Genomic DNA, 20628 nt, shown 5'->3' with positions numbered 1-20628 from the left:
ATTGCTGAATCGGGACACTCAGCTATTCTATGCTCTACCTCCTGAGGGAGACCTGGGTGGTTTCTGGCTTGTAGATCTGCAATGAATACTCATGCACCTTACATGAGCGCTTACACACCTTACACCCTGAGTGCTCTCCCTTCTCTTGAGGACTGCTGGTGGAGACAAGCTCATCACATACACACAGACGTAGCCTTGGGGAACAAGTCAACATCAGGGTCGGGCTGCTCTCACTCAATTTTGGCTGTATCTGAGGAAACCTTGTGATTTGAACTTTTGAGTTTTTGGTTTTGTAGCTTTGACATTGAGATTTAAGGGCTTCAACCCATATCTGATTCTGTTTCAGACTACACTGAAGGGAAGGATCTGACGTTTCAGATAAAGACACTGAGCACCGGCCTTCAGGTAAAAGCGGGGTGGTCCTCGGTGTCTGTAAGTGAAGTGTGAAGGTAAAACCCTGACTTCACACGCTTCCCCTTTCGTTGAACAGGTGATGGCACCACTGACTTCAGAGGCAAGAATCTTAGCTAACAGTAGCTAGCTCCCTGGGGAAAAAGAGGGCAGGGCCCAAATTCTTTTGTTCTTATTTAGCATCTCTGTGGGTGAGTTATGTCTGTGTGTCAATCCCACTGAGTGCAGGGGTTACAGGCATGTATACACATCCTTCGATGGTCCTTAACAAAGATCTGTCATGTGGAAGCCTCAGCCTGAGACAGGCTGTGTTACCCTCAAGCACCTTACAGTTCACCAACAGGTGCCCAAGAGTTCCCAGACCACTGGTGAGGTGAGTCACAGCAGGCTGTGGCTGAAACTGTAAAGCATCTTGCATAAATTAACAGGTATCTACTACAGGTACACACACACCAGTTTCAATTGCATTCTTTAAGGACAGTAAGGAAATTACTGACGTTTTGGGACTGGAGGTGTGGCTTAGTGGTTGAGTATTTAGCCAGCTTGAGAGAGACAGAAAGAGAGAAATGCACCTGCGGTTTCAGTATGAATCAGGGAATAAAGGATTTTTTAACAGTTATAAAAACAGTAAGTGAAAATGCTTCACTTAATTTTGAGGAACTGAGGCAAATCTTGTTTCCATGTCCACTCAGATGGCTAGGAACCCATTTGAACAGTATGGGAGGCACTGTGCCATGTAAACACACACAAGAGCTAGGGAGTGGTGAGGCCCCTCACATAAGGCGGGGAGAGACCAGGGGAGGATTTGAACACCTCTGAGCCTAGGAAAGAAAATGTCTTCACGTGAACCACAGACAAGAGACAAAACAACCTCCCCCCCCCCCCCGCCCCGTCGTCCTGCTTCCTGCCCTCCAAGTTTGCACCCCACCTGTCATGTCGAGTCTGCACCCCAGCCTTTCAAATTCTCCACCTCACCTTGTAGCTCCACCCTCACACCAAGCGAGGGAAGGCAAGGCTTGGGCCCAAAAAACCTTCCATTTTCTAACTCCCATCTCTGAAGGCCAAACTCTAGCCCTTCAGTGGAAGATAGGGCATGAAGTCAGACTGCTGGCAGTCATGGCTTCCTTATGTTTTGAGTATTGAGATAGGGTCTCACTATGTAGCTCTGGATGTCCTGGAACTTAAGAGATCCGCCTGCCTCTGTCTCCCAAGTGCTGGGATCAAAGGCGTGCCCACCACATCCGCCCAGAGTTTATGGTTTAACAAAGTCTAACTAGCATGTGCCCGGGACAAGACTCACCTGTGGTGAACTGGCCCTTGAGCTTCTGGAAGACAGGGTCCTGGGCTGTGGCTTGTGCCCGGCGGGCCAGAGACTCAGAGGCTGCACTGGAGAACATGGTTGAGACATTGGACACGTTCTCCAGGCCCACTCCAAAAGTGCTCACCAGCTTCTTGACAAAGTTAAGAGTGTGAGGGGTAATCTTAGCATCCGACACAGCACCGCTCTTCTCAAAGGCAACAGAGTAACACTTTGCCAGGCCCTGCTGGAGTTGCCTGAGCACCTGGCGAAAGAGACAAGACCATCAGCCAGAGGACAGTGAGGCAGCCAAAGGCGCCCACCATGCCTGACCGCTCACCCAGTCATTTCTGCCTTTACCAACACCAGGGACCTAGTGGTATTAGGAACTCTCACACCAACAACGAGCTGTCCCCGAGCCCAGTAAGATATCATTACGTGGCAGGAAAGCGTGTTGTATTTTATCCCCAGCTGAAGTGACTGACCTTAAGGAGACAGCAGAGTTGAAAAAAAGTTGAAAGTAGTAACCCACACACTACCTATGCCATAGCACAGTCCTTCCCTCACACACAGTGGCCACCAGCAGCTAGTCAAAGGTAACTGAGGCTAGGGAGGTAGGTATACTGCAGCAAGGGGTAGCTGCCTTAACTTCATTTCTGTCTCATTATCCTATGAAGCCAGGCTGGCCTTGAACTCCTGATATTCCTGCCCCATCTCCTGAGTTCCAGGATTGCAGGAGTGGGCCACCATGGTTTATATGGCACTGGGATGAAACCCAGGACTTTGTGTATTCCAGACTGAGTTACAAAACCCTCTGCCCTCATTCCCTCCTCATACTTCAATGACCTGAAGCTGTACTGGTGTCCAGAGAACAACTACTCAGCAGGTCCATGGTTCCATTCAACTATAAACAGGTCAGGTGGGCTGACCGAACACCCCAGTCTGAAGTCAGCATGTCTACAGACATGTCTGGTACCATTCTCTCCCTCTACAGGGAGGCAGCAGCTGCAGAATCGGGTCCACCTACCTCCTCATGCCAGTTCTCTCTGAACCAGACCATCTGGTCGACGATGCCTTCCAGGGAAGACAGGAGAGTGGGGTGAAGCTCCCGCTGCATGTGCATGATTCGGCTGCAGCGCCACATGGGCGCTGTTGCTCTTATGGGCCCTGGATCTGATGCAGAATGGGACTGGTTACCCACTGAACTGGGCTGCTGCTGTCCAGAATCTGAGAGCAACACACACAACGCCAATGTCAGCGCAAGACCCACTGATGACAAGTTCAGAGCGCTACAGGACCCACTGGCCACAGGAACGCCAGTTCCTGCATTGTGGGACAAGACCTTTCTTCCCCGGGGACAGGGTAGAGATGCCCTGGTTCTGAGAACAGCTGTCCCACCTGACTGAGGAGCAGAGAGCACGGTCAGCTGTGCCCTGGCTATAGGGAGTCCAGGGAAAAGCCAGTGTGTGCGCGCCAGTGGGCCAGAGAGGCCATGTGGACAAGTGCCGTGGCTCCCCAAGCCCTTCATTATCTGTTGTCGGATATAAAATACGTGGAAAATCACTCCCAACACATCCCTTGCTACAAAAGTTCAAAAAACCTAAAAGCAGCTTAAAGAAACTGGTCCACATACTTCATTCAGGAAGGCCAACTCCCACTTGCAAAATAATGTTTTTGAAAAATAGTGTCTGAGAAATATGCTGCAGAACACTGCATGACCGATTTCTGGCTTGAGCTCACTGCATTTAGTCAGAAACTAAGAGATGACTAGGGCAGGGAGGTGAAGTGCACTGTGCCCTGTGCCCACTGGGCCTTATTCCCTTAGGAGGCTCTGGTGCAACAGGAGGAGGTCAAGTGGCTTTGGAAGCACCGTGCTTACCAAGTACCCCAAATCACTAAGTCAGTCCTTTCCTCAGTAAGGCTAGTCAATGCAGACCCGAAGTCACATTCTTTGACTGTTCTTACAACTAGAGACCAGACTGCCAACAGCTCAGACCGTACTCATCAGGCCGGCAGCACATCTACACACTGACAGCTGTGTTGCTGAGAAGAGCTCTCTCATTTCCTGTAGCCGGGGCCTCACCGACTTAGTCTATCTCCAGGAAGCTGCCCCCACGAACGCCTTTCCCACTGTGGCACAGAAGAACCACAAACTGCTCAGCTTTCAGGCTTGGTCCTCTGGCCCTGACCAAAGAGGAGACTGAGCACACGTAGGAGAGGAGCTGTGGGCAGGCGTGTGCCCGTGGCAGTGGTGCTCTGGGATATCCCCAGACTGACCTGAGACCCCACCAGCTTCCCCAGCCAACACGTACCACTCTTGTAGCGCTCTCTCTGCTCTATCTTCAGGGTCAGGTACAGAGTCCGGATGGGGAAGTAGACTGCTTGGGGATACACGCGTCCAACCTGCTCGGAGACAGCAAGGGGTCAGCAGCACTGTTCCCAATACATGTTCTGGGTGATGGACGATGGATAGGGAGAGTAACTGAGCAGGCAGTGAATGGGTTTTGGTTGTGCATTTGGGTCAAAGAGGCCAATGCCAAGTGATTGATATGATATATGTAGATGTTAGCCAATTAATGAAATAGCCAGCTCAATTGTTTAAAACCCCTCGTGTCTCATAAATTCTACCTGGTGACTGTTAAACCAGGTGGCAGAAACCACACTCTACTTCCTTCAATAAATCTGAGGAAAGCAAGAGACAATGACCCTAGACCTGGATCTTAAGACAACGAAAGATTCCTGTGCATCTGTTAGTCATGGAATTGGGCACAAGCCATTCCAAGCCATACAGTGACTCCAAATAAAAGACAGGTCCACTAAGGGCAACTTCTGGTCTGTGTAACTGCAGGAAGAGTCAAAGAAACATGTTCTCAAGATGGCACAGGCATCAGTTCTGCTTGTGACCAAGGAGACATTGTCCTGTCACTCAGACCCTTCCAGATGCACCACAGAAGAAGATAGGCACATCTGACTGCCAAGGCCACCGGGCACCTGGCTTGTGTGTGCAGCCACTGCATAAATGATAATACGGGACAGACTGAGACAGTAACCTGGCAGCTAAGCTCTAGGCAAAGCACCAGGGTTCAGGAGTATCACTTCCATGTGCTCTCAAGCAAAAAAATGTCTTTTCCAGGAATCACAGGACAATCTCCATGTGGATGGAACCAGCCAGGCACAGCTGGTGGCTGTTCCTTCAGGAGGAGCTGTGATTTTAAGAAGTAACAGAGGCTCAGTGCATCCCAGTCTAACTAACTACACCACTACTAAAGAGTCTTCATCTGGGGCTGGAGAAATGGCTCAATGGTTAAGAGCATACTAGCTGCTCTTCCAGAGGACCCCATGTTCAATTCCCAGCAACCACATGGTAGCTCATAACCATCTATCATGGGATCTGATGTCCTCTTCTGGTGTGCACATGTACATGCATATAGAGCACTCATACATAAAAAAATAAATAAATGCCAGAGGTGGTGGTGGCCATAGCAACAGTGCACGTCTTTAGTCCCAGCACTTGGGAAGCAGAGGCAGGCAGATCTCGAGTTCGAGGCCAGACTGGTCTACAGAGCGAGTTCCAGAAGAGCCAGGGCTACACACAGAAACCTTGTCTTGAAAAAACGTCTTTAGCCTTTGGACTCCTACAGACATATAAAAAGATGCTCTATGGGGCCCACCTGGCTGATGAGGTTCAGAAGCAGCTTGCCCTCGGAGCCCACCAGGCAGGTAAGCAGCTGTGGAATCCACGCCAGCCACTGGATGGGGGGCACGCCGATGCAATACTTGTCCACAGCATCTGCCAGCGTATTCTTGTCATCATCAAAACTCAGAAGCCACAACACCTAAGGCAGAGGACAAGTTTTAGTTACATGAGAATTCTGAGAGCCTCAATTAAGTGGCTGTTCCTCAGCCTTAAATGAAGTGGTGTTATTAGCTACGGGCTTAAAGTGTAACCTTCACAGTCGAGTAGAATTTGTAATTGGAATCCAGTTACTCTTTTGATTTAACATTAGTGACACATGCTAACTGATCCAACCTGGAGACCAGCAGGAACTGCATGGAGCCAACAGGTGGATAACCTGCTTGTTCACAGGTGTGCCCTCACCCAAACCACACTGGTTTTTGTGAGAATTTGATTATCAGCAATCCGCAGCAGGCAAACTCCATGCTGGGGCCCAGCATCCTTCAGAGCCTGTGACTGCAGAGTGCATGAGGGTGGCTGCCACGGCAGGGTAGTGTCAGCACTGGGCTTAGCTACCATGCATGCTGACATAATACACTCCAAAGCTCATGTTCAACCAGGGATTAGAACACCACCCCACTCCCAGCTAGCTTATTCCTACGTCTCCTGCAAACATGAATTCTAGCTGTACTGAGGCACTGCACAGAGGGCATGTAAGTGGGTGAATCCCAGCTCCCTCTGGCCTAAAGGCCTTGTCCAGGGTGTGACCCCAGACAGCACCAGACATAAAGGAAAGGGTGAGACACCAGGATGTTCAGGCCTCTGTTTCCTTAGTGTCAACTGTGAAAAGTCCCACTGGAGGGAGATGGAAGTAAGCGAGGACAGGAAGGCAGACCTCACTCACACTTGGAACCAGATCTTGATCCAAGCTCAAAAGCTACCAGCTGCTTTGCGGAAAAGATGAATCCCCCAGCCTCACCTTGGCCAAGTACTTCCTTGACTTGCTCTCGTTCTGGTGCCGGCAAGCGTGAAGGTAGCAGGTGATGGCAGACACTCCCAGGTGTAGCTGCCTCTCCTTCACAAAGATGCTCTCCAGGTAGTCACCCCACATGGCCCAGGCCTTCACCAGCACATCATGCATCTGCACGGCTGCTGAGAATGCTTTGTTGGCTTCCTCTGATCTGTGTGGAACCAAAACATACAGCACATGACATGACACTGCTTCAAACACATCTGTCATCCCAGCACTCAGGCAGCTGGGCAGGCACGAGGTTCTCAAGGTCAAAGCTAGCCTAGAACACACAGCAAGCTATAGGCCAGCCTGGTATGCTGTTAAAAATCCAAAACTAACCAACCAAACTGAACATTGAGTAATATTTAACACATTCATGGAACTATTGTATGGCCTTCCTTAAGTAGTCACTCTGACTCCCAGCAATGCCAAGTCCCCAGCCACCAATCTGCTCTCCATCTCGGGGGACTGGTATACTTGAAACACTTTTTTTTTTTTTTTAAAGAATGCAACTTTGTTTTATGTATATGAGTGCTGTATCTGCATGTATGTCTGCAGGCCAGAAGAGGGCATCAGATCTCATTACAGATGGTTGTGAGCCACCATGTGGTTGCTGGGAATTGAACTCAGGACCTCTGGAAGAGCAGCTAGTGCTCTTAGGCACTGAGCCACCTCCCCAGCCCGATACACTTCTTATAATCAAGCTGTACATCACACGAACCTTACAGCCAGACTCCACCTAGTGCAATGTTTCTGAGGTATCCACACTGAAGCATGTGCCAGACACCATTTGGTTCTGTAGCTGCACAACTCCATTGTATGTGCAGAGATGGCTGTTCACTTAACATGGATGCTATTCCCGCCCTCTGACTGTAGTGACTAGTGCAGCTACAGACACTCTGGAACAAGTACCTCTTTGCTTAGGTCGTTTTAGACCAAGGACCAAAGCTCTGGGCCCAGGGCAATTCAGTCTTAATGTTTTCTGTGCAACTGCCACTTGTCAAACTGTCCCACAACAGTGGTGCCAGATACCATTTTTCTACCATGCTACTTATGTGTAAGACAAATCAAAAAAACCACAGGCCTATGCCCTTTATGAATAGAAAGGCTCAATTCCCAAATAAAACTAGCAGCCAATTCCAGAAGCACAGGAAAGGCTCTGACCAAGCAGAAGCTGTCTAGGTAGACACAGCTTCCCATTCAAAGCTGGATCCTGGATGGATCTGGCTCACAGTCAGAGCTGACTGACTTCAGTTCTAAAACAAAAACCATTCTCCTCAGTCAGGCAGGGTATTAGGAAGCCCAAGAGGATGACTGAGTGAGGAGCCTGAGTCCTGACTGGGTACCACAGCTAAAACAACAGAAGCCCACAACACACAAAGGAAACGACTGTACTCCCGACAGGGTGAGCCTGAGGGACCAGGTAAGGAGCCCTTGTCACCTCCATGATGAGGTCTGTGCTTACCATGCCACTCTCCTCTAAGACACTGTGGGGCTACACACAGCTCTGCTGTGAGCTCCCCTCCGCAGAGGGCACCGCACACAGAATGCCTCACCAATCATCATGAAACCACGAGACTGCCAGCTCGGAGCCACACACTGGCTTTGAGTTCCTAAGGAACAGCTAGAGACCCTGCCACCCGGTCCACACAGTCTGCATACTTGTTTATCTGAGCCAGGAACATTCCCTTCAGAGCGTAGAACTCAGCTGTCATCTCCTTCGTGAAGTATTTGAGGTTTGTGGACTCAATAACTTCAAGGCCCTGTTCAGAAATGGAGAGAGGGGGGAAAGCTCTTGACATGTCTAGACAATTCATCAAGTACTCACAAAGCCCCTCTTTCCAAAGCCCCGTGTCCAGCCAGACTTGCTGTCTCTTTCACTTGGTCCTCCGGGCACGGGCGTGGCCAGGACTGACCTTACCTCCTCCTTTATAATGGTTTCTCTTCCTCAAACACATAGCTAAGCACATGGCAGAACAGAGACACAGATGCAGTTTTAACACTGAATGGCTTCCTTTCCTTTCTTCTTCTGGACGAAGAGTTTCCCACTGTCAGGCTGTGTTGGGGACACTCTACTCTTCCTTCCTCTCTGCCTGGCCCAGGAGCCCTGGCACGGCCACCTCTCCAGGAGCCTACCTGCATGCACTCGTTCTTGCCCATCACTCCTGCCAGCTGGAGGTAGCATTTCACTTGCTGTCGAATCTTCTGGAAGCAATCCACGATGGGAACGGTAGGGATGGTATGAATACGGCTCAGGATATCCAGTGCCACATTAACTAGACCTTGTTTCCGGGCAATTTTCCCGTACTGGATGATGGCCGAGGCTGAGGCGTGGACCCCAAGCATGGCATTATTGGAACTCGGGTCGTGGTGAGAGCTGTTTTCATACGCAGTTACAATCGCTGAAGAACAAAGGAATTGGCTGTCAGGCACGTCATGTTCCTGTCTAAGTGCGTCACAATCAGGCTTAAAGAAAAATGAAGAACACACGGACCATGGCTCATGAAAACAGGATAAACTCTTATCGCTTTCCCTGGAATCCTGTGCCACAGACTAGAGCCGGGATGGGGCTTAGTTGGTAGAATACTTGCCTAACACGAACGAAGCCCTGGGTTTGTTCCCTAACACCACAAAAATGGGGCATGGTGAAGCATTCCTGCAGCCCCAGCACTCAGGAGGCTGAGGAGGAAAGATCAGAAGTTCAAGGTTATTCTCAGCCCTCAGCCATACACTGAATGAGGCCAGCTTCAGACAGATGAGATCCTGTTCTCAAAGGGGGGAAAAAAAAGGAAAACTAGAGTACAGCATGTCTGTCTTCCCTGATAAGGTCACAGAATCACCGGTGACGTGTCCTCAAATAAGGAAGCCTGGTGAGTTTAGGACAGGAAAACCAGGAATGGACACAAAGCCAGCTGAGGACAGGTGCTTCTAGGCAGGGTCTTTGAGACAGAGCGTTGACACCACTCCCTCGCCCTGTCCGGCACCCCTCAGGCCTAGCAGGAATTCTCGGCTAAGTGGGTAGGATGGAAGGCACAAAACCTTCCCACTGTTTCCCACCTTCACCTCTCCCCTCACCACTACCTCTTACATCTACCCCAGAACACAAAATCTGGGAAAAAAACAAAAACAAAACAAAACGAAGACATGAAACCAGCACAGCGGGCGTCTGGAAAATTACATGATGAATGCATGCCGGACCAGGTCGGTTTACCCTGGTAATGGTGCTGCCGCCACATGAAGACACCGCTCCAGTGGGACAAGTCGTCAGACACGATGGGCAGCCGGTTCCTCCAGGTCTTCACCACCGTCTTCATGTCATGGAGGCTGTTGTTCCTGCCCAGGTTGGTGGGCTGCAGGCCTGCATTTATCTGCGCAGCTTCCTGAAGCTCAATGATCTGCTGAGCAGCCTAAGGGGAGCAGGGAGAGAGTCCATGGCTGGGGGCTGGGGCGAGAGCTCAGCAGGGAAGGTGCTTGCCGCCAAGCGTGACAACCTGCGTCACCCTGCGTCAGGCAGAGTTTGACCCCCAGAACCCACGTGGTGGGAGGAGAGAACTGATTCTCAAAAGCTGTCCTCTGACCTCTGTGCCTGGACCAAGATGCATACACAAATACAATACAGCCCAAGCTGGGCATGATGGCACATGCTTATAATCTCAACACTCAGAGGCAAAGGCAGGTAGATCTCTGAGTTCAAGGCCAGCCTAGTCTTCAGAGCAAGTTCTAGCACAGCCAGGGCTGTACAACACTGAGAAACCCTGTCTCAAAAAACCAAAAACAATAATAACAACAACAAAAAAACCACCAACAAAACAGCCCAAATCACCGAAAGGCTCCCTGAAAGTGTCCTTATGTGTGTTGTCTGGGTTTTCTCTAGGATTTCTTAGTTAGAGGGCTGGAGAGATGGCTCAGTGGTAAAGGCGCTGACTTCAAGACTGACGGCCTGAACTAATCTCTGAAACACAGTGGAAGGAGAGAACCAACTGTCCCAACATGTCCTCTGTCTTTGACACACCACACACACATCCATACAATGAAATAAAAACATTGGCTGTGGTGGTGAGCATTCACAAGAAAGAGGCAAACAGATCTCTATGTATAGTTTGAGACTAGCCTGAGTCCTAGGCCAGTCAAAGCTACATAGTGAGACCCTGTAGTCTCAGAGAACAAAACAGCTGGGCATGGGGGCACATGCCTTTTATCCCAGCGCTCAGATCTCTGAGTTCATGGCCAGCCTGACCTATAGATGGAGTCCCAGGACAGTCAGCTATACAGAAAACAAATACAACAACAAAAAGATTTCTTAGTGGTGTGGAGGCAGGTATCACTTGGGTTGGGTCCCTTAGAACTGACACTCTAGATGGTTGTAAACTACTGTGTGGGTGCTGGGTACTGAACCTGGGTCCTCTAAAATAGCACTCAGTGCTCTTAACAGCTAAGACATCTCTCCAGCCCTAACAATCATCTCTTTAAATGTAGTAGGACCTGTCCCCAGCAGACTACCAACAAATACTCCCATTACAAACCATTAGCAGAGCAGTGAGAAAAGCAGACTGTTTTCATTCACCTTCCAGACATTCGGACATCAGAGGGTGTGACGAGCTACATTTTATACTTCATACTTTAAATACGTAACTGCACAACTATTAATATGTTTTTACAATTAACTGTCACTCATGGCTGGTACTTTTATTGAATAGCTCAGAAATGCAGCCATTATCTGTTTCCATGCAAAGATAAACTTCTCAGTAGTCACAAAGGGGGTTGCTTACCTGGCATGAAGGCCCTAGGTTTAATCCCCCCCCCCCCCCCCCCCCCCCCCCGTGTGTGTGTGTGTGTGTGTGTGTGTGTGTGTGTGTGTGTGTGTGTGTGTAGGGAATCAAAAGAAGTAAGAAAACCCTGGAAATCCAACAGTCACAGCAGCAGCTCTCTCCTACACTGCAGAGTAAGTCTGCTGGTAACTGAAAGCTTGAGACTATTCAGTAACCGTCATTTTAGGGCGTTCTTTCAGAAAAAGCAAAGGTAACAACAGGCACACAGAGAAGCAATAAGATGACGACAAGGCACTGTTCACTAAAGCTGTGGCCCCTGAGGAGACAGCCTCAGACAGGAAGTTGGTATGTTTATGAGAAGCTGCAATGCCGCGCCCTGAATCCCTGCCCCCAAAACTCACTGGGATTTAACCTCTTAAACCAACTACGGTGTTTTAAGAGATGCCCAGGACTGGATCATCAGCAGGGCGACCTCAGATTCAACACTAGCAGCTCTGTAACACAGCCTGATGTCTCACACCATTCTTCCCAGCAAGAAGCCCCATCACAAGATGTGGTCCTCTGAAAACTGACCCCAAGTGGACCATCTGGGATGGTTCACACTTTAGTCCATACTATGCTATTTACAACATAAAACAGATAAATATACACACCATGACAAACCCAATATATTGGTTTAGTTTCAAAAGTACTCTTTTACAAATCACCAGAAAATTACTACTGATGCCCAAAGGATATCAGGGCATAAGTCACTTCAGTCTTTCAAGGCTGGATGGGATCTGTCTGAACAATAGCTTCACACTGTTATGTGCCAAAGGTAGCCCTATCTTAAGACTTGTGAGAATGCCTCAGACCCTCAATTCCAAAATGAAAAGCCACAGTTTTTCCCCTAATGTTCTGACTCTGGCCTTTCTTTCCTGAGGAGGAATTCCCATGGGGGAGGAAGAGAACAGGAGGAAGAGTTTCCTTTGTCACTTGGCTTATCCACAGACCTCAGCTACTCTACAGCCCTAAGGATCCCAGGCTGAGCTCTGGGAGGGGGCAGTACCTACCTGCAGAAGAGGGGTGTGCACGTGGGACACTACGTGGGGCAGCCGCCGCCACTCACGGATGGCCAGGCTGCTGGCCATCTCCACCAGGCGCTCAATGAAGCTGAGCTGCTGCTCCTCAGGGTGGCAGATGGCCAGGTACCCTCGGTACATGTTAACCTTCCAAGCCATCTCCTTCGGACAGCTGACCTCCACCTGGAGTGAGGGATGACAACCAAGGTGGTGATGATGCTCTCCAAACTGTGGCCAATTACACAAAGCAATACACAGAAATCTGGCCTTAATGTAAAAACTGACTTTCAATAGAGAAGCCAAGCATTTACACTGCTCTTCTGAGAACCTCTCCTGAACTCGGGTGAGCAGCCAATCTCCTGGGTTGCAGAGTGCACCACAAACGCTCCCAGAGAGGTGACAGAGATGGTACTTCTGTCTTAGGGCCATATGCACAGACCCTTCAGGACCAAATCATTTTAAACACCTCACTCACACTGCACATCACTCACACTGCACATCACACTCCATGCCTGATGCACTTCAGAAGCAGAGCCTGCCCCCCACCCCCCACCAGTGTTTTCAGATAACAGCAAACGCACCAGCCTGGGCTGCTCTGGCTCCAATCTTTTGTGTTACTCCTGATGATTCTTCTGACAAATGTCTACCAACACCACCAACTTAATTACTCTAACTCTCTTCCCGGCACTGCTTCTGTTCTCAGAGGTCAAGGTCTCTACATCCAATACTCATTTGACAGTAGAATTGAATGGCAAGAGAACGGAGGGATGGCCTACCGGGTAAGAATATCTGTTGCTCTTGTAGAGCACCTGAGTTTGGTATTCACACTCACAACAAACAGCTTCCAAGCACCAGCTTGGAAGCACCGTAACTCCAGCTCCAGGAGATCAAATGCCTTCTGGTCTCCGCAGGCACTGCACTACTGTACACACATGTACACACATACACACGTTCTCTCTCTCTCTCTGCAGGGGACTGCACTACTGTACACACACGTACACACATACACACGTTCTCTCTCTCTCTCTCTCTCTCTCTCTCTCTCTCTCTCTGCAGGCACTGCACCACCACCATTACTACACACAAACACTAACTGAATGCTCAATTAATACCAAACTTACTCAAATCTAGGAAAGGTCTCAGTGACAGAAAACCAGGCAATGTGGTCCTTGCTAATACCACAACATGACAGGGGTCTCACCTGCACCAGTGCCTCCTTCATGGCAGTCCAGTTGGACACCCTCCACGCGCATTCCAGGACGAGGTAGGGATTTATGTGGCCTTTGGACTGGCCAAACTCAGTCAAGGCTTCCCACTGGTTCAGCTCCTTGGAGCACCTAGGAGACCCAGGGTTAAGGCAGGAACTCAATCAATTCAACACACTGACAGACTTGGAAAGGTGAAGAAGGGTCCGAAGACAGCATCACAACAGAAGATAAGAGAGCTGACGTACAGACTGCTGTGGGATGCTATCCGGGCTTGCCTTCAGGAGACCTGCCTGCCCTATGACCATACAGCCAATAGAGCAGAGCTCTTACATCCTGAGGGGAGGCAGCAACGACTGGTCATCCCTCATCAGCACGTTTAATTACACACGACATTAGTTTCTTAGATTCTGTAGCATCCAACCCTTTCAAGAAACACTCAGGAAGAATTCACAGACATGTTCCCACGCTGGCCTCAAACTCAGAGATCCACCTGCCTCTGCCTCTAGTGTGCTGGGACTAAAGGTGGCACCACCATGCCCAGCCCATCCACCACTTCTACACCAGGGGCTCTAGACACATAACCAGCACACATCAGCCAAAAATCAAACACATAATGAACCCGATGTGCTTCCGGAAGCACTGGCCATGTGGAACTATGTAACTTTCCCGCAACCTTGTGTCCACCTTCATGATGCCCATGACCTCACACCATGAGATGCCAGTGAACGCTGCTGGAAACACCTCAGTTCAGATTCCAGACAAACAACTAGGTTATGACTACAGTGCTTCATTGCATATACCGTTTCTGGCCTAAGAGAAAATAGCCTAATAATGAAAAACAAAGACTTTGTTTTCTTGCCATTATTCCTCAGCACATACATATCAAATCAATGTACCTCTGGATTGCATTGTGTTAGAATGCTTGATTTAAAAAAACGTGTTTGATGGGCTGGCAAGATGTCTATGTGGGTAAAGGTGCTTCCCACCAAGCCTGAGGTACTTAAAGAAACACGACAGAAGGAGAGGACAAAGACCACAAGCTGACCTCTGATCTCCACATGTGCACCCTGGCATGTGTGTACCCCACATGCAAATAAAGAGGTATCACTTGAATATTAAAAACATATACATACACATACATACATACACACACACACACACACACACACACACACACACACACACACACACACACACACATATATATATCAATCAAAGAAGTCCCACCCAGGCCCAGTTCAGCTCACCTGATCCAGTGGTCCTCCCAGAGCTGGTACTCAGGGAAAATGGCAGGGGAGGCATTACTCCGCTCGTGTTCTTTTTTGGCTTTGTCCATTGCCTTTTCATAGGACTCTTGGGCCTAAAAAGGTAGCAAGGCAATCAGACTACTGAGGAGAAAGTGTTTGTCTTCTCAACTGTCTGGGGTAAGCTAGACAGGAACCTAGAAACAACTACAGCCTTCTCGTCCAAGGCTACCTGATGCCCATCACTCGCCTTTTAGAGACAGAGAGCAGGGGAGAGGCTAGCCCTCAAAGGTGGTGGAGAAAGACACAGGACATGCAAATGTGCTCAGTTCTGGGCCCCAGCATGTTGGGGGGTGGGGTGGGCAAGATTCACCCTGTAATCAGTGCCTGGGCTGCACAGAAAGCATGAGGCTGAGGATGGAAGTGCATCTACCCACTGTTTCCAACAGAACCAGGAACAGCCTAAGAGCATCCATGTTAGCTTCTGATGCCAGAAGACTGAGGTAAAGATGTCTCAGCAGGTAAAGGCTTGCCAACTTGAGTTTGAACCCTAGCACCCAGGTAAAGGTAGAAGGAGAGAACTGACTACACAAAGCTGTCCATGTGTGCCACGGTATGTGTGCTCATATGTGCACGCACACACAGGCACATAAAATTTCAAAGTTTTAAACCATGTAAGGTAGCATGTCCCCAGGCTTCTCTAAGTTAAGACTTCAAAGGGTCTTCATGAGCAGATAGGGCAGAATGGCTGGGGCACAGGAGGCTTGCAGAGCCTCCTGAAGTTCTGGGTTCCATTCCAAGTGCTTCAACCAATGACAAGAATGCTCAATGACCAACCATCTTCCCAAGTGTAAACTCACTGTAACTTAAGCACGTTACAGTACGGAAGACCCAGAATCCACCAGGCACCACCTGGAGGTCACCTGGAGCCATCACCTGCTCAAAGAAACCATGCTGCTCATAAGCAATGGCGGTTGCAGTCTCCGAGAACTTGCACCGCTTCTGCCACAGGCCGGCCCACATGTCTTCCTCTTGTAACAGGGAGTAAAGTTCAGCCAGGGAATCCAGTATCTCCTGAAAGAAATCACTGTCTGAGTGCTTGGGTCAAACATACTTTTTAAATCAACAAAGCAACTCCCCGCAGCGTAATTTAAGACCTCTGGGGAGATGTACTCATTGAAAGTCACTGACGGAATGAGGAGTCACCTGCTGAGGCGGCGTTATGCTCTCCTGCTCATAAAACTCGGCTGTTTGCTTCGGTTTGATCGGCAGACTCAGCCCCTTCTCAAAGGCCTGGTGCTCCAGCATCAATGTTGAGCGGAACCAGAGGTTGTGAGTCTTCCCCAGGTACTTCAGCACACAGGGGCGCATGGGAATCGGGGGGACGCACTGGGACATGGCTTCCACAAAGCAGTTCAATGCGCTTGGCTGGCAGTCACGCTGCACCTGATGACTGCCACTGCACAGGAACGGACTGATCTCCCCGGCCAGAGCCTAGAAGTGAGGGGTGAGAGATCTCAGGTCTTTATTCAAACCTAGCAAGGCTGAACCAGGTGTGCTCCTGCACACCTGCAAGCCCGGCACCTGAGAGGTTGAGGGAGGAGGATGGGGAGTGCAAGGCCAGCCCGGGCTATGATGTGATCTTGTGACCAACTTGGGGTATATACTGAGACCCTGTCTCAAACACAAAAGAACTGGCCTCTCCCTTATCACTTGGAAGCACTATGATAATTGGTCCTGAGAGTTGGTAGTTTTATCTTGCTCTGGAACCCAGAACTGTGTTCATTCAGGATTTTTTTTCTTTTTCTTCTTCTTTTTTTAAAATAATTTATTTAATTTTATTTTATGTGCATTGGTGTGAAGGTGTCAGAGCTCCTGGAATTGGAGTTACAGACAGTTGTGAGCTGCCATGTAGGTGCTGGGAATTGAACCTGGGTCCTCTGGAAGAGCAGCCAGTGCTCTTAACCACTGAGCCATCTCTCTAGCCCTCATTCAGGATCATTTATCAAAAGCTAAAACTCACTCTCCCCAAACAGGACTCTAAGATGTGACTCACATGCTGCTGTCTGTCAGACAGGATTTTCCAGAGCCTCGGGAAGAGCTGGACCCAGGTCTTCTCAGCCAGCGTTGTAGAAATGTGGCACAGCTGAACGAAGGCACTGAGCAGTGCTCCCGTCTGTGGGTACAAGGGGTCAAGCTCAGGTGCATCCTGGGCCTCCTGCATCCCCACTCAAAGGGACACCAAGGCCACGGCTGAGTCAGCCCTTCGAGCTTGGGGACAGATCCACTGCCCTCCTTTCTAGCAGTGATGGCAGATGAAAGAAGGCACATTTATATCATGCGGATACTTCCTCAGCACTCTACACTTACCCAGGACAGCAATGGTGCCATTAAGTCAGTTCAAATCCGGGTTACAGAAATTACTGACAGGTAACTGACTTTTCTTCCTCCTAGTCTGGACATTAACAGCACCTCCATTTCTGTGTGACACTCCTCAACAGTGATGGGGTGCACAAAGCCTTAGCTGATCAGAGTCAAAATGGGACACTGCCCACGCCCATGATTCACCAGTGTCTGTGGAGCCACAGCTCCCATCTGAGGAAACTGAGACCACTGACAGCGGGCACACCGGGAAGCTCTTCCCACAGAGCCAGCCTGTCTTCACACTTTACTACATCTCCTGATTTGAGGCACTTGAACCCAGAGTTCCTGCTCATTATAGGCATCACTAAATGATTTTTACCATTTCCACAGGACAGTAAGTAGTAGAGAAACCATTATCTCTATTTTTCCTGTATCTGCTTCCTCGACTATATTAAATGTTGAATCCAAACCCTCCCAGAACTATAATGGTTTCAACTGGGCTAGGAAGAAAAACTCTGGTGAGAGAAAAATTTATACTGGTGTGGAAAGATCCTGTTTTGAAATAAGGATGGGGGCAGAAGATATTCACTCCCAAACTTGCCCACAGACCTTCACTTCCCGGAGAGTATCAAGAAATTTGTCGTGTCTGTTGGTGAGCATGTGCAGCTGGTTCCCGATGTCCTTCTCGGAAAGCTCTTTGGTTTTGGGTGTGCTGGTCTGATCTCCAGGAGCCAGCTCAATATCGATCTCTACGTCCTAAACAAAACATAAGGAAATGCAGGAGGTCAAGGAGTTCACAAGATCCCAACAAACATAACTCTTATGAACCACTGGCAACTTTAAAAGATTTTAATTATGTATACATGTAACTGTCTGTGGGGAATGTACACCTAAGTACAGATGTCTGTGGGAACCAGAAGAGCTAGAGTAACAAGTGGTTGTGAGCCACCCACTGTTGCTGGGTCCTGAACTCCTCTGAGAGGGCAGCAGGTTCTTTTGTTGTTGTTGTTGTTGTTTTGTTTTGTTTTTTGAGACAGGATTCCTCTGTGTAGTTTTGGTGCCTGTCCTGGATCTCACTCTGTAGACCAGGCTGGCCTCGACCTCACAGAGATCTACCTGGCTCTGCCTCCTGAGTGCTGGAATTAAAGGCATGTGCCACCACTGCCTAGTGGCAGCAGGCTCTTTAAGCACTGAGCCAGGTCTCCACATCTCCATTTTTGATAAGTGCCAATTTTTCTTACTTTTCTAGAAGCTTTTCCCAGAGCACAGGCTGAGTATCCCTAGTCTGAAAGCCTTCAAATGTGAAACTTCTTAAGCACACACATAATGCTCAAATTTTGGGGTTTTAGAGCATTTCAGACTTCAGAATTTGGGTTCTCAGATGCAAAACTACAGTTAAAAAAAAAAACAAAACAAAACAAACTGAATTTCCAAAATCCAGAAACACCCAAAATGTGCAATGCATAAGTGTACCTGAGCATTTTAGATGGAGGACATTTGCTGTACCTTATAAATACTCTTTAATTTAATTAAAAGTATAACTGAGGACCAGCATTCCTGATCCAGAACTGCCTCTCCCCTGAATTTACTAAATTTTCTTTTCTTTTCTGTTTTTTTTTGTTTGTTTGTTTTGTTTTTTGTTTTTTGAGACAGGGTTTCTCTGTGTAGTTTTGGTGCCTGTCCTGGATCTCGCTCTGTAGACCAGGCTGGCCTCGAACTCACAGAGATCTGCCTGGCTCTAGTTCCTGAGTGCTGGGATTAAAGGTGTGCGCCATGCCACCTGGTTCTCCCCTGAGTTTAGCTAGCATACAGAATGTGTTTCATTTTGGCATTTCCATCCACACACTATGGTACTCTGGTCACATCTGCCCGCTCATGAGCCTCCCTCCACCCCACTGCATCTCTCTCTTAAACAACTGTGGAAGGATTATCATATGTTTCTATATTTGAATTATAGGAAGCAGGATAAATAGTATAAATATCATTGGAATAACAAAAGTGTGTCACTTGTTGAGATGCGGCATGGCTGCCCAACATCCTTGATCTGTCATGTTATTGTTGCTGGGGTCACTGTACAGGACATGCCTGGGTCAGTGTCTGCTATGTCAAAAACAAGAATGAACTTTCTCTCTCCAGCCTCTTGAAAGTCAGTCAACAATGAAATCAGGAAACTGTCCCCACAGTCAACAGGTCAACTATACTATCGACTACGTTGCACTTGATGAGTCAAAGATAGTCACTGATGTCACTAAGATTACAGCAAGACCAGATCAAATGACCCAATTAGCTCCACCACTTCTTCCTTAACAGAACTGTGCTGGAGATCAAACCCAGGGCTTCACTCATGCTAGGCAAGCACTCTGCCAACCAAGCTACAACCCCAGCCCAACTCCCCCTTTCAGCGCAAAGGAAACAAGTGTTCTCCTTGTTGCTAAAGGCTTTCTTCTAAAACCCACACCCCAACAGGTTGTGCTTCCCAAACCAGGGGTCTAGGCACATGCACTCCCAGGAGAAGAATGGAGAGCCAGGAGAGCTATGTAGACTAAGGTACCAGCCTCGGCTGAAACACCTTTTATCAGATGCACTTTCAGCTCCATGCTGCCCATCTAGGACCAGGTAGCAATACACAAGGCTCCCAGAAGGCTGTGCAGGGCTCGGCACTGGGTTCCTACATAATGGGTATCACTTACAGTCCAAGCACAGCACCACAGCAGAGGGAAAAACCCAAATCAATCCCCTGATCTAAGCAGAACTGGCTCAGAACCACACCACCAACTGGGTGTGGCAACTAAGACGCTTCTCAGTTTTAATGGCAACTAAGTCTAAACTGAGGTACCACACTCAGCTTTTGGGCAGAAACAAGTTCTGATGCACTGCTCTTGCCAACTCAGATCTAGTAGCAACTTTGTCCAGGCAGCCAGAGACTCACCTCTTCTTTAGACTCACTGTTCTCTCGCTCCCGAGGCTCCTGCTTGACGTGTGTGACCATAGCAAAGGCAGCTCGGTCATGGCTGTCGGCCAGGTTGATGACATTGGTGATGGACGGGAGCATGGCTCCCTGGCAGCTGGTACCAATGGCCGTGCTCTTCTCACACACGGCCAGGAGGAGCTAGAGAGGATCATGGGAAAGAAGACCAGTTTAAAGCGGATGCCTGGCACTGGGAGTGTGTGAACACCCAGACATCAGAACAGACGCTCACATACAGACAACCCAGGTCCACAGATCAGGTCACAGCACCCACAGCACCCCCAGCCCAGGTTAGCTGCAGGCCTGAACTTGCTTTCCAGTTGCCCAACTGCCTCTGGCTTAGCATCCTCCCCTCTGCCCCAGGCAGAGACCTCTGCTTTTCTACCCTCTACCCTCTTTTCTCTCACTGCATGTGGCACTGCCCCAAGCCTAGCCCAGGGAACCTCCTAGGTCATCGGCAGACCCACCCTCTCACAATCATCTCTTTCCACACAGCTAGTCCCATGACTCTCCTCTCCCCCTGAACCCCTCAAAGACTTCTCACAGCCTCAGAGAAACAGTCCATACTCTTCCATGGGCTGGGCGCACCTAAGATCTTCCGTGATGTGATATGACCCT

The 20628-nt window shown here is 49.1% G+C and overlaps 1 protein-coding gene across 11 annotated transcripts in view; it reads right to left on the bottom strand.

The window, feature by feature from the left end:
• Trrap (transformation/transcription domain associated protein) overlaps positions 1-20628 on the bottom strand; it is a 97249-nt gene that overhangs the window by 10462 nt on the left and 66159 nt on the right. For 6 of the 11 annotated variants that reach the window (XM_052754426.1, XM_052754422.1, XM_052754427.1 and 3 more), the window contains 16 exons: positions 19972-20151; positions 17652-17798; positions 16735-16854; positions 15885-16172; positions 15615-15752; positions 14682-14794; positions 13428-13563; positions 12218-12409; positions 9575-9803; positions 8533-8798; positions 8059-8159; positions 6364-6565; positions 5380-5544; positions 4021-4111; positions 2736-2935; positions 1712-1973 (listed from right to left, as the gene is read on the bottom strand). In XM_052754426.1, coding sequence (XP_052610386.1) covers positions 1712-1973; positions 2736-2935; positions 4021-4111; positions 5380-5544; positions 6364-6565; positions 8059-8159; positions 8533-8798; positions 9575-9803; positions 12218-12409; positions 13428-13563; positions 14682-14794; positions 15615-15752; positions 15885-16172; positions 16735-16854; positions 17652-17798; positions 19972-20151 — 2830 coding nt within the window. The remainder of the gene's footprint in view (positions 1-1711; positions 1974-2735; positions 2936-4020; positions 4112-5379; positions 5545-6363; positions 6566-8058; positions 8160-8532; positions 8799-9574; positions 9804-12217; positions 12410-13427; positions 13564-14681; positions 14795-15614; positions 15753-15884; positions 16173-16734; positions 16855-17651; positions 17799-19971; positions 20152-20628) is intronic. The other 5 variants (XM_052754425.1, XM_052754429.1, XM_052754430.1 and 2 more) reach the window with 1 other exon arrangement.

The sequence above is a fragment of the Peromyscus californicus genome, unplaced genomic scaffold, assembly GCF_007827085.1.
Source record: "Peromyscus californicus insignis strain IS unplaced genomic scaffold, ASM782708v3 Scaffold_2__1_contigs__length_46816999, whole genome shotgun sequence".
Classification (NCBI taxonomy): domain Eukaryota; kingdom Metazoa; phylum Chordata; class Mammalia; order Rodentia; family Cricetidae; genus Peromyscus; species Peromyscus californicus.
This window is presented reverse-complemented; position numbering and strand designations above follow the sequence as displayed.